This window comes from Poecilia reticulata, linkage group LG5 (genome assembly GCF_000633615.1).
Source record: "Poecilia reticulata strain Guanapo linkage group LG5, Guppy_female_1.0+MT, whole genome shotgun sequence".
Classification (NCBI taxonomy): domain Eukaryota; kingdom Metazoa; phylum Chordata; class Actinopteri; order Cyprinodontiformes; family Poeciliidae; genus Poecilia; species Poecilia reticulata.
The window spans coordinates 15586074-15602740 of record NC_024335.1 but is presented as its reverse complement, the minus strand read 5'-3'; the positions used below and the strand labels follow the sequence as shown (position 1 = coordinate 15602740).

The 16667-nt window shown below is 41.7% G+C and overlaps 1 protein-coding gene across 3 annotated transcripts in view; it reads right to left on the bottom strand.

Annotated features, from left to right (window-relative positions):
- Positions 1 to 16667, bottom strand: part of LOC103465092 (cadherin-4-like) — a 323849-nt gene that overhangs the window by 20279 nt on the left and 286903 nt on the right. For 2 of the 3 annotated variants that reach the window (XM_008409643.2, XM_008409645.2), the window contains 4 exons: positions 14146 to 14283; positions 6995 to 7180; positions 6665 to 6918; positions 683 to 834 (listed from right to left, as the gene is read on the bottom strand). In XM_008409643.2, the coding sequence (XP_008407865.1) occupies positions 683 to 834; positions 6665 to 6918; positions 6995 to 7180; positions 14146 to 14283 (730 nt within the window). The remainder of the gene's footprint in view (positions 1 to 682; positions 835 to 6664; positions 6919 to 6994; positions 7181 to 14145; positions 14284 to 16667) is intronic. The other variant, XM_008409644.2, reaches the window with a different exon arrangement.

The window sequence follows — 16667 nt, the reverse complement described above, 5'->3', positions numbered from 1 at the left end:
CATGGTCAGATGATGACGTAACCTTAGCTCCGCCCACTTTTAACAGGAATTCAGCTGTTTTTTCTACTGTATGTCTTATTTTGACTGAGTAATACATATGGAATTAATCTTCTACCACCTGACATAATATGAGCTGATGATGAACTGTGAGGATGAACTCTGACTCATGGGGGCGTGGCAAACTGTCTGTCCTTCGCCATATGCATACAACTGTCTCTGAATCAAAGACGCATCTTCCGATTGGCACCAAACTGGATACGTTTGACCTGTGCTCAATGCTAAAGAGCCCAACGGGTTTGAATTGTGATTTTACTCTACAGCGCCCCCTACATTATCCCATCATCAATATCTCCTCTCTACATCGACCGATCTGCACCAAATTTGTGGTGTGTTGCCAGGGAACCATGCTGATGTGACCGGTGCGTACTGCCTGGCGGACGCGCGCCTCAACTGTGCTACAGGGTACGCGGTGGAAGCAGGTGGCGGTGCTGGGTCCCCCGCGGTGGCTATAGGCCGGAGCGGCGCTTGGCTGCTCGGGCCGCTTGAGGCTCCGCGGAGCTTTAATTGGAACTTGTCATCATATGACAAAATGGGAACGAGTTCAAGATGGATGACGACTTTCCCAAGGCACCGGTAATGAATTTTTGGGTGCTGTTGGTTAAACACACTCATCCCGACTTACCAGACTTACCATTGTCGTACGCCAAGAACGTGGCTTCGTACATGTTGTTTTTGACGTACATGGACTCCCTGTCCAGCAAGGCCATGGTGGTAATCTGACCGTTGGTTCTGTTGATCTTCAGCCAGTTAGCCGGGTCGGAGAGCTTCGAGTACCTGCGCCGACAGACAGACGGAACAGAAACAAACACTTCAATCCCATTTAAAACAATAGGCATATATATGGCATATATATTCTACATCATGACTTTTTTGCAGCTCCTCGGTGCTACAATAAAAAGCAACTCTAAAGCTTTTTATTTTATTTGTAGATCCAAAGTGGCTATTACCAGGTTGAATGCTCATTACCATAACAAGCCGCGGCAGCCGAGCGCCTTTGAAACGCCGTGGCGGCAAGGAGAGCGGAACATATGTTCGTCAAACTTATGAACGCGGCAGCTCATTAGCATTGGGAGCGAAGAAAAGTTCTGCGTCCATTTGTGGAAAGGCTTGTAAACGCCACCCCGGCTCTGTGTGCCCGCACGGCGGCCGTCGCCGTCGTATTTACAAATCTCATTAACGCGGATAATAACCGGCAACAGCTGACCGGGAGCCGGGTCTAACGAGTAACGGTTAATCACGACTCTCGCCAGAGGGTCAGAGTGTGGCCACAACGACAAGAGACGGGGTTCAGAGAACGGAGGAAGGAAAAGAAAACGGGGTGAGAGAGATCACAGTGGAGTTTATCTGTAAACACGGGCAGTGGAACATGACGGGCATGAAAAAGGAAGAGCTTAATTAAAAGGAGAGAGTTGGAGGCTGACAGCAGTTAGTCAGTCAGTAAACCAACATCACCTCCAGCTGAAGCCCCGTTGTTTCCTGAGCAAATGGAGCTGAAACCAGAACACTGTACTTCTTCTGTCTGATATTAAATCAGACTAAAACGTTTCTGTTTTAGGTGAGCTGCGATTACTATAATCATCACAGATGCAAAAACATAAAAAAATAAAACAGATCATAACTAAGTGAATTTTAGAGGTTTTTTTTTTAGTTGTCTTTTCAAAGTTTCTTAATGGTACTTCATACAACTTAGGCAAATTTTTGGTATCCTTCCATACGCTTCTCTTGAGTGTGTCTCATTCCTCTGGGCAGAACAAATGTAACCGAGTCAGGTTTGTGGGCTGCTTTGCACACACACACACACACACACCTTTCCCTGCTCGGTTTCTTACTGAGTCTTATGATTTGAGATTAGTGAAGGCCAATGCGAACCATTAACTTTGTGGCGTTTAAGTCATGTTGCAACTTCACTCTGAGGTATCATCAGAGTCATTGTCCGTTTGGAAGACCCATTTTGACCCAAGCTTGGCTGATGTCTTCAGATGTTTCAATGTTTCTAGAATCTAGATAGTTATTTTTTTCATTTACAGAAGTGCACAAGTTTTGCAGAATTACTGCCTGCAGCATGATGATGCCGCCCCATATGTATGTTGTTCTCAGATAAAACCCTCAAAGTCAGCTTCACCAGAACCACAAGATGTTAACGTCTTTTTGTCCATGTGAATTTGCAAACTATAACTTGGCTTCTTCCTTGCAGAGCGGCCTTTCGGCCCGCGCCAGCAGAGGACTTGTGTCCTCTGTCCTGCTAGCTGCAGCCAGCAGCTTTTCCATCAGGCACTTCTTGTTTATGTTCGTCAAACTTATCAACGCAGCAGCTCATTAGCATTGGGAGCAACGTGTTAATAGGCACACGTTGAATAAAATCAGTGACTCTCAAGGACACAGAACCGTTTCACTACCTGGACTCATGACGGCTGGACATTCCCATCATGTCTGTACTTGTGTGTAATTGTTTGAGCAGATGAGCCTGGCCCATTCAAGAACTGAAAAATTGAAAGAAGTATGAACAAACTTTCGGAGAGCCACAATTTTCTTTCACTCTCGCCATGATGTCGCACAAGTGAGCAGTGCGTTCAAGCCAGTCGTCTTATATCCATTTCACTAAAATGCTGTGAATTAACCAATTAAAAGCTTTCACAGCCATGTGTTCCCAAATTGTTTAAAAGCGTAGAAGTCTTAGTGCACCTGAACTTCAGAATCTGAGGAAAGCAATAAAAATGTCTCAAAATCTCTTATTATTCTGGCGTTTAGCAAATTAAACTGTCAGACGGTAAGAAACAGTACATGCACGTCTAACTGTACATAAACACACGAAAAGAGAAATAATTCTACTTGTAAGAGCTTGTCGCACTGTTGCCCAGCAGGTGAGGGTTTTGCTCTTTGTGCAGCGGCTCCTGGCGCGCTCGTCTCCTCCCTCTGCCAGCAAGGTGTCAGTCCCTCTCCCCCGCAGCACTTATTTGCAGCCGGCACGACTAAATGTCCTACCGCATCTCCGAGGACTTTGTTGTTAATTTTACAGAAAGTTCAACCCTAATCTTTCGCTCTGGTTCCCGGAGATCTTCATAGTGAAAGATTCTGTCCACTTTTAAATATCGAAGATAAACTAACATTAGAAACGTATAGGAAGTACTTGGATTTACTGTACTGCTTAGAAAGAATCTCAGTCATAGGAAGCAAGATCTTGGGATCTTTATTTATTTATTTTTTTACACATAATTTAATCTTTTCTTTTGTGACTGTGGATTTTGCAGTGATCGACACAAAGCACAGCATAAGCATGAAGTGGAAGGAAAACGACAAAAAGTTTTCCGAATCTTTCCGCAAATTAAAGACTGAAAAGTGTGATGTGCATCATGTCCAGCTCTCCCCCCTAACTCATACACTAAATCAGTAAAATCCTGTTTTCCGTGATAAAACATGGTGGTTGTTGCATCAAGCTATGGGGGATACCTTTTCAGCTGTAATGAAAAATTGCAAGTGCAAATGTAATAAAAAAAACATGCAATATTTCTCTTCTACTTCAGTTATGAAATGCTTTGTTTGGATTTATCACCTATAATTTCGCTTGTCGCAATACGCAGTTGATTAATTTATCTCATGATGAACCAAAAATAATTATCATTTTTAATCTGATGATTAATACTTTTTCGAAGTGCAATTTTGTTTACAGAGACTCCACAATCCATTTTATTTTTACTTTTGGTTGTAAGTGGTTTCCATTCCCGTTTTATTTATAGTTTTTGGTTCTTGTCATCTTTTATTTACGATATTTCAAATGTCTTCCAGCTCCGGTGTAAAAGTGTTCTTTACAAAATTAAAGTTTGTTGGACTTTTTCATTCAATTCAACTCGATTCAAAAATACTTTATTGATGCCAATGGGAAATTAAATGTTGTAACTCATTTTACTTCAAATTCGTTAAAATTTGTAAGGCTGAACTTGATATTATGTCATTATCAAGATTTCATCAATACATTAGAACAATTTTATTGTTTATCGCAATAATTACTAGGTCAATTTATCGTCCAGAGAAATTTGTTATTGTAACAGGCCTGCCTATAATCCTGATAAATTATAGTAGTTAAGGGTGAAAAAAAAAATAAAGGGGTATAAATATTTCTGAAATGGACCGCTTGTAAAACGGCCTGCCAGCTTCCAGCTCAGATCTCTACCAACCAAATAATCTTCATCATGATCTTGCATCCCAAACAAGTGTCCTCGCTTTGCAGAGGCTAATAATCAACACTTACAAGGAACGCATAAGGACACGCACGCAAACCCACATTTACTCAGCCTCGCCGCCTCTTAAATCCCATCAAACAGTAAAATCAGCTGGCAAACAGTCTTGGCTTCACATAATCTTGTTTTCTCTTTCCTCCAGAGAAAGAGCAGGAGAGAGAGAGGGAGAGAGAGAGTGAACAAAAAGACAAGAAATTCAGAAGAGCATAAAACAGCCAAAGCTGGCTCCTCTCCCATCCTCGACGCAGGGCTTTCAGTCATGCTCTGCGGGTACTCGCCTGCATGTCGACGGTGTGCATCTAGCAGCCGGTGTTTGTGCATTTCTGTGTCTTTTGTGCACAGGGGTTCAAGCGAGGCTGCTGAAAGGGAATACGGGAGTAGAGACCGTGCTGCCGTGAGCCGAGCGACTGCTGGAAAAACTCCCGAGGAGGAGAAAGCAGCTCTGAGCTCACATCAATGGGAGACACACCGACCGACAGAAAGGAAAATGACTGGGGTCAACGGGGAGGGAGTAGAGGGAGGAAGGAGAGTGCGGTGTATGAAAAGTGACTTCTTTCAAAGGGCAAATGAGCTCAGGCCGTTTGCATAAAGGAGTAGACGGAGGATATTCTCACGCATGAGTACGCCTCTTTCTTTCACCTCTGTTTTGTCAATTCGGTAACATTTCCTCCAGGTTTCGCCGCGGACACGGCTGCCTCCCTGACATTAAGAAAAATCCATCTGGTGCCGGCAGCGGAGTGGAAGGGCGAAGCCGGACTTCGGCGGGGCATGTGGGAGTTTCCACCGCAGAGGGGTCGATGCTGGGATGGCACCGTCCATGCCGCATGTCGTCCTGGCTGCAACGGCACGGATCGATGAGGAGGAAATGGGGGCGCGGACGCGGCCTCCCCCTGTCCAGCTCGTTGCGGAGCGACCTCTTCACACCGGCTGCTTGGCAACTGAACGGGAGGGGGAGATAACTGGGACGTGGGTGGGAGAGATCAGCGGAAAATGTCGCTTCAGAGGCGTAAGCTGTGAAGAAAGCTTTCAGCGCTGATTAAACGCCTGCGAAGCTCAATATTTTGTGCGTCGCGATATGGGAAGTGCACAAAATATTGGAAATGTTTAACTACAAATGAATTCCACGCTTCAGGCTGATCCTGGCGCCTTGCTTGGGCGAGTGCTTTAATAGAAAAGCCAATAGTGGACGTGGATTTCCCCCAACGGCCAGAAATGTACGTTTCAAATGGCTGTCATGGACGGCCGTGATCGCAGTCAGCACATTAGCTTCTACACTAGCGCTTACAAAGAGGTGCACTGGCTTCCTGTTTGAGGGACTTTTTCTTTGTTCTAGTGTCGCGGTCTGGCTCAAAATGGACCCATATTAAGGACCGTATTTCTGTTTGGTCTTTGAATGCTTTTTAATTCATTCTGGAAATGATTTATTTTATTATTAGAACTTGATTTCACCAGATAAAACCCCTCTGAGATCAGGTCGACCTGCCTGAGAAAGGCAGCGACCCACGTCATAATGGACAAGAGAAGTCGGCAACGATAACAAAAATGGACCTGTCGGCTGTCTTGGAGTGACCAAGAGATCTGGGTCAAACACAACTAATATAATGTTCAACCAAAATACCGCAATTACATGTTTTCCTGGCATTGTGGAGCTCTGACATGGAGACATATGCAGTTGATTCAGGCTGCAGGGGAGTGAGCGAAAGCAAGACTTCAACAGAAAACAGTAAGGCTGATGGTATTACAGTAAAGTTTCTTTGCTAAGATATTGCTAACAATGTGATCTGCACTATCTGCCTGAAGGAACTCCCAATGGTGAACTTGTTTTTTACAAGGCTTTACTTGGACTCAAGCTGACCTACATTTCTGCTACAGTTGCACAGAGAAATATTTACCCTCATAGTTTTTTGTTTTTTTTTCACACAACTTGCCGCTTCTTTCTGTCTCTTTTGCTCGGACAGAATTGGGTAAGTCCACTCTGTTCCATCTTTTTGGAATTTACTGCAAGAAACTTTGAGATTGACTGAATTAGTGCTTGAACATCCAAACTAAAAGTTCTTGAGGCCGATTCAGTAACATAGCCTGTCATTTTCTTTTAGCTGTGTAACTTTTTGGTCAGGAGGATTCGATTGAAATTGAGGTTTTTAATCTCAATTGGTTATTTTTATCCTGGTAAAATAATAGCAAAAAAGACAGTTAAACATGCCACCTTGTTTTTTTTTCTGTCTTTGACACATCACGTGCTTCTAAAAGAAATTGCCGCTCACTGCAAGACAGCTGGAAAAAAAGTGTTTCGAATGTCCGTGGAGAGATCAAAACTGGAAATTCAAAACGTGCAAAGATTAAAAAAAAACATTTTTTCCGACCCGTACCTGACGATCTGGTGGATGAAGTGGTCGGGGTCCTGAGCTGCGAACACCGTGAGCGTGGTCCCCGCCGGCACGCCCTCCTCGAAACGGATCGTCTTGGGGTTGACGGGGAAGACGGGCGGCTCGTTCACATCCTGGACAGAGATGGTGACCCCTGCCGTGGACTGAAGCGAGGACTGGATGCCGCTTGCCAGGTGGGCCTGATTGGACACCACCACCGTCAGCATGAAGGCGCGGTTCATCTCAAAATCCACCGGCTGCAAAGTGACGGCATTGGGTGAGACAGTCGATGGCGACGGGACAAATCGGGACTGCATGTAGTTTTGGTTTTACCTTGACCACCGTGAGCATCCCCTCGTTCGTGATGGGATTTGTGCGGATGGTGAAGTGTCCCGACGGATCGCCGCTGACGATTCGATAGACCGCGTTCCAGTTGGGGCTGTGGGGCTGATCCCGGTCCACCACCGTCAGGTTGGTTACCACGACGTTCACCTTGTTCTCCGGCACCTCACCGGAAAACTGCACAGAGGAGGAATGGAATGGACGGGCAGGAGAGAAAAACATTAAGATGATGTCGGCACAGAAGTTTGACCGTTTGCTAATAACCTGATTTATTGACTTTTGACGCATACGCTTGCGCCGTCATCCATCTTTAGAGGATTTTGCATAATTGCTGCCCACAGAAGCACGAACCCGAAGCGGTCGCAGCGCAAATCGGATATTAGAAACAAGGGGGGGGGGGGGAGGAAAAACCGGCACATTTGTCCAAATGTGGATAACACAAAATGATATCTTCCATTATGCTAATGCAGCGCTTTATTCTGCACCATATCTGCTCAGATGCAACTCTTTAATTGAACAAATGGATTTTTCAATTAAGTGTTTACCCATTTAATTTGGATTTTGTGCATGAAGCAAATCCAGGTCTTAATAAGTAATTAGATAAGTGCTGTGATTAAGACAGCAGTAGGAATAATCTCTGGCTAATGATCTTCATTATATTGCAATCTTAGACAACTCTCCTATAAACTGGCTTGTGGAGGAAGCTCTGTGACAGCTGGCGAGCCCGAAGAAGAATTTACAGCACAGTGGGAAGCATTTATCTGGATGTGAAGGGACGGGCACTCAAAGGGAGACGCGTGAAGTCTAAACTCTCAATCCAGTTTTTCCCAATGGACATTTGAACTGATTTTATTTAGAATTAGTGTGACTAAAGCCATGTTGGAACATGACTTCTTTTCCTCTCCTCCTCTTGTGATTTAACTTGCCTCCCATTCTCCTGGTTAATTTAGTCCTTCGGCTCAGCCTTCACAAACCGAACCGTGTTATTCAGATGTGCCGAGCAGGAAAACATGCAGAAGATCAACCTTTTGAGAACAGACATCAGACACCGGATTTTATTAGAGACAGAAGGACAAATTCACAAAGGCATTCGGGGCTGGCTAAACCTGTGCTCAACCACTCAGGTTCTCAAACTTCAAACACTTTGGGGCTGACACACATGGCCCGCATTTAGTAAGGTAGATGCAGACACATCTAAATAGTGCCTGCTAAAAGATGGTGGCAAATTTTAATGTAGAAAGAGAAGAAAATTAGGGGGAAAAAAACTGCTGCACTGTTTGCTTCATAAAAAACTGAAACTTTTTATTTTGACAATGCATTTCAGATTAGCACTGAATATGTACATACCTTACATTTAAGAGTTTTGCTGTCTGTAATATTGTCACCTTTCTAAAATAATGACCTAAGAAATTTTTTGCCTAAAGTGATTTTGGCAATAAATAAATACATAAAATCCCCACCCTTTTTTCCCCCCAAAAAAGATGATTTATGTAAGAATTAGAAATACATACTTTTGACAAACAAAAATATGACTTAGGCCATTATTATAGGATGGTGACAATATTTCATCCTCAGTCAATGATTTTTATTTTCAAATAAATCAGTGAGAAAACATTCAATTCATCGTTTACAATCTGTTTTAAAAATTTAAATTCAGTTTTAAATTGCTGCTGTGATTCTTCTCTGGCAGCTTTTTGATGATTTGCAACGACCATGACGAAGGCCACCAGCCAAAACGCCACGGTGCCGCTAAAGTTGTTCCCTAAAGCTTCAAATGTCGCTGGAGTCTTCATTTCATTTCACCTCACCAGAACCTTTGACCCTCTCTGTGAACTTTGGGAGTCGATGAAGCCAGAAACGTTTGGATCGCCGTGGCGATGGGAAATGTTCTTCAGGTGACAGAAGCCCGACTTTATTATCGTCTTTATGTGTCTCTGAAAGGGCAGGTCGCGGTACTGAGGTGAGCACTGAAACCGGACTGAGAGACGTGCTTGGTCGGAGTTAGGACAGCGTTTGACTGAACACAGTTAGGTCAATAATCTTACTGATGAATGAAAAGTTGGAGATTGGGCTTGAAAAGTCCAGTAGCATCTCATCCAGCTTCCTCATTTTCAGCAGTTTTTTGATAACTTGTTTTTTTTTTAGATTTTATTGGATTTTCACATTTTCAACCCTTGTGCTTCGTTTTGTGCGTTTGATTAATCAGATTGGCTAAAAAGCATTGTGATCATCACCATTCATAACACGACAAACAAGTAATAACACAGCACTTTTAGACCAATGCTGTTTGCCTTTATCTTTTTTTTTTTGTCAAATTAGAAGTAATATATTAGTTTGGTTTACAAGCAGTCCAGTAATTTTGCCTAATTAACATGCATATACTTTCTCTTCGCTCCCCCCCTCCACCAGAAACCAATAAACTCTTCTTGCATCTGTCAGGAAAAACACAATAAATCACTTAACTGTTCCAGGTTGCGTTGTTTGTGTGGGTAGCAAAAGCCAGTTACAGAAAATGACAAAGTAGTGGAAAAAGCAAACAAAAACAGGGTTTTATTCATTTTTACTCATTAGCATATCTGAGTCACACACCAGGATAACGTAAACCGGCCTCTTAATAACAACCTTGTTAGTTTGTTGAGCTTACACATCGCTTTGCAAAGGTATTTGTTTGTTTTTTCCACTTTCTTATGTTACAACCACAAACTTTAATGTATTTTATTAGTATTTTAAGTGAGACCCACGCAAGTTAGCTTATGTTTATGAAGTGGGAAGACAATTATACATAGTTTCCTGCATTTTGTTCTTGTCTTTCAGTAGAATCAATGCAAAGAATTATCTGGGTCTGGGTGTAATGATGGACTCAGACCCGAACCTTCAGAGACACATAAAGACAATTAGAAAGTCGGCCTTCTGTCACCGAAGAACATTTCCAGGATTAAAGGACTGATGTCCTGGAAAGACCTGGGTTCTCTTTTCTGGAACAGCACTGCAGGTCGGCATTAGAGACCAGCTGCTTCATCCTAAGCGCACAAAGGAGCATCATCATAGGTCCTTCTTGCCGTCAGCAGCTGTTAGGCTTTATAGCTGTCTAACAACAGAATAAGCTTTTCCATCCAGTCCTTCTATATTGCTTTGTATATCAGTGATTCTTGAAAATACGGACAAAGTGGGTTTTAATTTTCCCATAATTTTTTTTTATTTCTCAACCTTATGTATGCAAATATGAAAAATAATGTTTTTGAAATGTAAAGATGCTAAGGTGCAGGCTCCCAGTTGCAACATTTTATTTTTAAAAATTACATTTTTAATCGACCTGACCCAGAACTTTGTCATCACCATCTGACAAAAATAAATAGAAAATAATTTTTTAATTTTAGTGATATTAGTGATATTTTTACTCATTTTAAGGACAAATGCATCTCAAGAAACAAAATAAATATTATTTAAAACAAAAAACAACAAAAAGTCCATCTGATGGAGTTGACACAGAACTGAAGGTGGTGACAAACTAGTGAGTAAAATGAAAAACTTGATACATGTGAAATAATGCAATTTATGTAAAAATACATTAAAATGAATTAATTGCACATTTAAGTGAGATTTGACAACAATTTCATTGAAATAGTCAGAAAAACTCTGATGGAGTTGACATCTGACGGAGTTGACAAAATGCCAAACTACCTACATTTACATGATGTTATTCTGAAGGAGGCCATATTGTAGCTCATCAGGTCCATGAAATCTTTACATTATACTAAAATTAAGCTGTTATTTCACAAAATATTTCATAAATTGTCAGTTATGGTGTTGACACATCATGGTTGTGACAAACAACTTAGGAATAAAAAGAAGAAAAAACTAAAAGAATAACATAAGCTAACCAGAGCTAACTAGCCCTCTTAGCAAAGGAAGAGAAAGGAAGAGGTCATGGGGTCCTCAGAAGTTCTGGTGCCCCCCAATAATGTCTGATTTTTTTTACATTCTTTTTATGTCTGACAGTGTTGACAAAAACTAGGGACAAATTTCAATAGAGTTGGAAAATATATAAAAATTATTTTTAATTCAATGTGTTGATACCTTTTTAATTATTTATATGACTACTTATACTTAATTGTCATAATATATAATTTTTGTATTTCTTTAATTGTTTTAAACTATTATGATGTGTTGAGTTCTGCTCCTGGATAAGGGATTTTACAGGCATCATCCACCGACTACAGCATTTAAAATAAAAACATATTCAGCAAATACCTGGAAAATATACATTGTTGTGCTCACATGACCCAGGTTAGTTTAGTCAGATATTTGAAAAAAATATATTTTGTGTATATTTTATTCAAATTTTGTGCTTTATCCATAGGACCTGTTTTGTCCCTATTCTCAAGAATCACTGAAATACATTTATATGCCCAAAACCACAATTTGTGCAAACTAGGTTTTTTTTGTTTTTCTTTATCCTATTAGATATGTGAGTTACTTAGAATCAGAACAGTGTAGCTTTTCTTATTGTTTAATTTCCTTGTTTTATTAAACTTCTAAAAATCCCGACATTCTGTTCTTTTCCATATTCATCGTTGTTAGAAGGGCGCTGCCTCATGAATTTACTCCTTTGCGTTTAGTTTCTCAGTTTGTTGTTGCAGTCTGTTCTGTTCTGTTCTGTTATGTGGGATTTTGTTCTCTTCCATAAACGTTTGTGTTTTCCATTTGGACTCCAGTTTCTCCGGCTCTCTGTTCGGCTGCTTTCGTGTTAATTAGTCTCTCTCCCTCAGGTTTCCCTGCTTGTGTTCTGTCGCAGCTGTTCCTCATCGCCTCCGATTAGTTCCTCTGGTGCCCTCGTCATTTATCCACCTCTGACTCAGCGTTTAAACTCTTCTTGTTTTTTTTACTGTTCCTTTCTGGATTCTTTCATTACTCGGCCAACGCGCTTAGTGACCCATAGATTCTACTGCACGTTTTCGTACACGGCCCTGCGCTTTGGTCCTTTCTTAAACCCCGACTTGAAAATGATTATTTTTTACAGTTTGTAGTTTGTGTTTTTGCATTTGAGGCTTTTCACGGGTGTTGGTGCGCTTTCCATTTTCCCGCCACTCTGCTGCTGATTCATTTAATTTCCACACGGCGGGACAGATAATGGAAGTACTCCACTCTCATCTATTCTTACCCTGATTTAAACACCTCAAATTCATCCCTGAACCGTCGGCTGCGTTCCTTGTTTCTGAAATGCCATTTGTTCGGTATTATTCTCCAACAAACCTCTGAGACCTTCACAGGAAAGCTGGATTTACACCGAAACTACAAGTAGATGAGCTCTGTTCAATAGTCGGGTGAAGGCCTGTGGTTGCACTGCATTAAAAAAAAAAAAAAAATCACACAACCTTTTCCTTCCACTGTAGAGTTAGCCTTTAACTGTACTGGTACACAACATGCCAGCAAAATGCAGGCGGGGATCCGAGTGTCCGACCCTGACACACACACACACTCTCGCTTTGCAGTAAGCACAGCGGCGCTTCTGTTTGAAATCTCTGACATCCAGCTCACGACGGGCGCCCACAAGAGTACAATAGCTCTAACGGACCTGTCAGCATTCGATTCTACTTCATCACCCGGAAGGTAACAAAGAGTGGGGGGAAAAAAATGTAATAAAGAGGGAAAGCGACAGATGCTCCCGTTCAAAACATCCACGCAAACGTTTGTGCTCCGAGAAAGCCCGCCCTCCGAATACTGCTTCGTCATCAGAACCAATCGCTGTCTTCTAGTGATTCTCGAAGCAGCTGAAAGGTGCTGCGCTGCTGGAGGAAAAGCAGATGTCGGGGACGGACGGAGGCCAGACGCCTGCAGACAAACCGGGCAGAGGCTGAGCAAGCAGGCGGAACGCCGAGACGGAGGAAAAAAGCCCAACTTCATCAGCAGCTTTTAGTTTCCCCCCATATGCTGTGTTTTCCACAGTGTTCCTGAGTCGCAAGTATTTGTTCTCAGCCTGCTTCCCCACATCACCCATCCAGGTTTTTCAGTTCATTCCCACATTTAATTGGCCTCACCCAGAAAAAGCTAAGTTTGCTGTTTTTATGCCGAGAACACAAAATATATCTGCATACAGAATTTAAGAGTTTGGAGGCAGCTGTAGACACGACACCCACCGAGTCTGTTTCCACCTCTGGTGCAACGTGTGTACGAGATTCTCATAACCAAACGGTTGCCACGGAGAGACGATCTGAAGATCGACACACATCTGTCGAATGACACGTGTACTTTTGTCTTTCCGGTTTTGAAGAGTGGATAAGGTAAAACTGCTGCTCTGTCATTTCATGTTTGGTGAAACAGAAGGTTGTGAATTATGAATTAATTTGAAAAATTAAAAAGAAAAAGTATAAATGACAAGAAATGATTCGGCAGCATTGGTTTTATAGAAATTATTTCCAGTTGGAGGAAATATGAGACAAAAAAAATGCAAAAATAAAGAAATGAAATGTTTTTAAATCACGAATTTTACTTAAATGAAAAAAAAAAAAAAGTTAATTTCCGTCTGCAAAATATTCAGAAATTCTGAGATTAATCTCAGAAATTCTTAAGAAAAAAACTTGGAAACTTTGGAGTTTCAAAAGTGGATTTTTTCCCCTTTTTTACTTTCAAACCAAAAACGAAAAAATTTCCAGTACTGGATCATTTTAGACTTTATAAACTCAGGAATGTCATTTTTTTTTCCTGAAAAAGTCTGAGATTAATCTCTTTGCTATCAAATTTCTGACTTCAAGCTCAGTTTTTTGGTGGAAATTTAATCATCTTCTTTTAAATTTCCATTTACAGCGGTCGTCATGTGCCGTCCTAAATCCGTTTTCTTGATCACAAACTGTCAGTTAAAGTAATTTGTTGAAATGTCATGTTCTTTGATCGTCTTTCTGATGTGCTAGTTGTTACATTTATCAAGCTGCTTTGCTCTTCAAGCTAGCATAACAATCACCAAATGGAACATTTTCTGTCGAGAAAAAGGCGTCAGAATCCATCCGGCGACCTGCTGAGAACCCAGAAGGCACGAGGCAGCGTTTAGGCTAAACAGACGGAATAATTGTTGAATAGTGAACAAAAGTGAGAAAAAAACATTCTAAAGTCAATCTTTTCTCACATATTTTGCAACGTTGACTTACCGTCCTGACTGTCAGTTCTGGCGGGTTGTCGTTGATGTCGGTGATGGATATGAGCGCCGTGGCCGTGTTGGAGAGCCCAAAGTTCAGATTGCCCTCCATGTCCGTGGCCTGGACGATAATGGTGTACTGCGAAACTTTCTGTGGACAGAAATGGAGAGATTGTGCTCAGCGATCGGCTGATCTGGTAACAAACAGACAGCGGAGTACAAAAAGGGGGAAAAGCAAATATCGTCCACGAGACGCTGATCTCCAAAAGACAAATGAACCGTTAATCTGTGAATCCAGCGCGACTCCTAGCCTGGGATTGGCAAGCAAGACAATCCTTTCGCTCATGAACCGGCCGCTCACTGCAACAACTGTGTAAATGGAGCGACCTCGCCCGCTCGATACCACACAGTAAACGGCACAATAAACAAAGACAAACAGACACACAAAGTTTAAGAGAGGCAACAATGAGCTGGTTAACAGGCCCATTCGTTACTGTCGAAAAGTCTCGCCGTTCTGCTGCGGGAGCAGACCCGGGTCATCACTCACTCTAATGAAGGTGCCGCCACTTTAAGATGCACAGGAAAAGCTTTGGCTAATGAAAGAAGGTTAAAGGGCTTTATTTAGTCCAGTGACTGTGAGGAGGAGCAGCAGCGATAGAGCGAGCCCCACTGAGGGACGCAGGGTCAAGTCAGCCGTTTCTGGCATCTATTGATAGAGATGACAGCGCATGACATAATTTATAATAATTAAAAAACAGGAAAAAGAAACAACAGCTAAATCCCTTTCAAGAAGTGAATGTTTGTAGATCAGCCAGTTTTTCACATCCTGCTTTTCTCAACTGGATTCTTTCCTTCAGGTATCGATATCAACCATGTGTCACGTTAAACTTGCTGCAGTTCTCATTTGAAGCAGAAGATGTCACCACAGAGAATCTGTAGATAGTAGAGGAAAAATCTACAGGAAGCATTTTGCTAATATGTAATACTTATTGAGCCTCTGAGATCCGATATTAATATCTTTATGGGTTTGGATATTGAAAAACGATCCAGATCTGGTGTTACTCTGAGCAGCGTTATGCTCGATTATTTATTTTAGATTAGTTTTTTAAATTCCTTGTTGCACTTTCTGAACCAATTGAAGAAAGGACTGTTGCAGTTCTTTATCAGTTTCAGTTTCTTTATTATTTATTTATTTTATCTTACATTCCTAACTGCACTGACTGAACACATTGAAGTTCATTTATATGTTTGACCAAGCTTGTGAAGATATTGGTGTATTTAAGTGTGCTGCACTGGTGCAGAGTTACCAAATACATTTGTAATTCAGTACATTTCTATCTGCATGAATTAAAACAACAAAAAAGTTTTTAAGTAAATTTGGTATCAGCTGATACTAAGCATCCAGTATCTGTATGAGTATCGGAAGTGAAAAAAGTGGATCAGTGCGTCTCTACTGAGCAGCGTAACTTTATGTAATTACAGAGTTTATTGTGCCAGTAGCTGATATGAGTTACGTCAACAATCGCTTTTGAATTGAATTTGCAGAAAGTTGCAAAAACAAAGACGCGCTCGGCAGCGCCATGTTCAGGATGTACCTGGAGAAAGGCAGCTAACCCCCCACACACCCAACCACCAGAACCAGCATCAGCAGACAGGTAAAGTCAATGAACAGATGACCGGATACCAGAACGACCCAATAGGGCTGCAGCCTCTTCTTCTGCCGTCACAAATTAGCAGCACTTGTAGCAGCAGCAGAAGGGCAAAGTCTTCCTTCTGCACAGCTGACTTTAACAACTGTGGTGAACACAGACATGGTCTCTGACGTGATCTTTCACCTGCTGTAAGTGTTGCCCTCAGGTCATTCTCAAAAACATCATTACAGCCGTAGACAGAACGGCTCTCCTCCACGCAGACAGCGTCTCTCCATCGTCAGAGTGAAGGAGCGCAAGACTTTAGGGTTTGACCGGCCTCACGTAAACGTTCCTGCGGCTGGTTGAATGCATCAAAACTGATCACATTTCTCTAACCGAGAAGTTAAGAAAGTCGAATCATTTGGTGACGACTGAAATGAGAGTTCAAACCGAGGAAGACTTGACCCTGAGAAATGTGCTTGGGTTTTTCAGTCTGCCTCTTTTCTCTTAAGGCTGAATCTTAGTTAGAAAAAAACCAAAGGCCTTTCCACTGGGGCTTTTGTGGAGTCCAGTAAGCTCAAAATGGCCATTAACTATTAATCAGTCAAGTAGTAAAGTTAATCATTTTAGAGGTTTACTGTTTTTGCTCTTTGTTTTGTTCCTTCAATTTATAATCCAGAGATGCTACTAAATACAGCTCTGGGAAAAAAAAAAGAGACCACTTAAACTGACCAGTTTCTCTGATTTAACTTTTTATGGGTTTATGTTTGAGTAAAATGAACATTGTTCTTTAATTCTATGAACTACTGACAACATGTCTCTGAAATTCCAAGCAAAACTTTATTTATTTGCAGAAAATGAGAAACGGTCAAAATAACGACAAAGATGCAGTGCTCTCTGACCT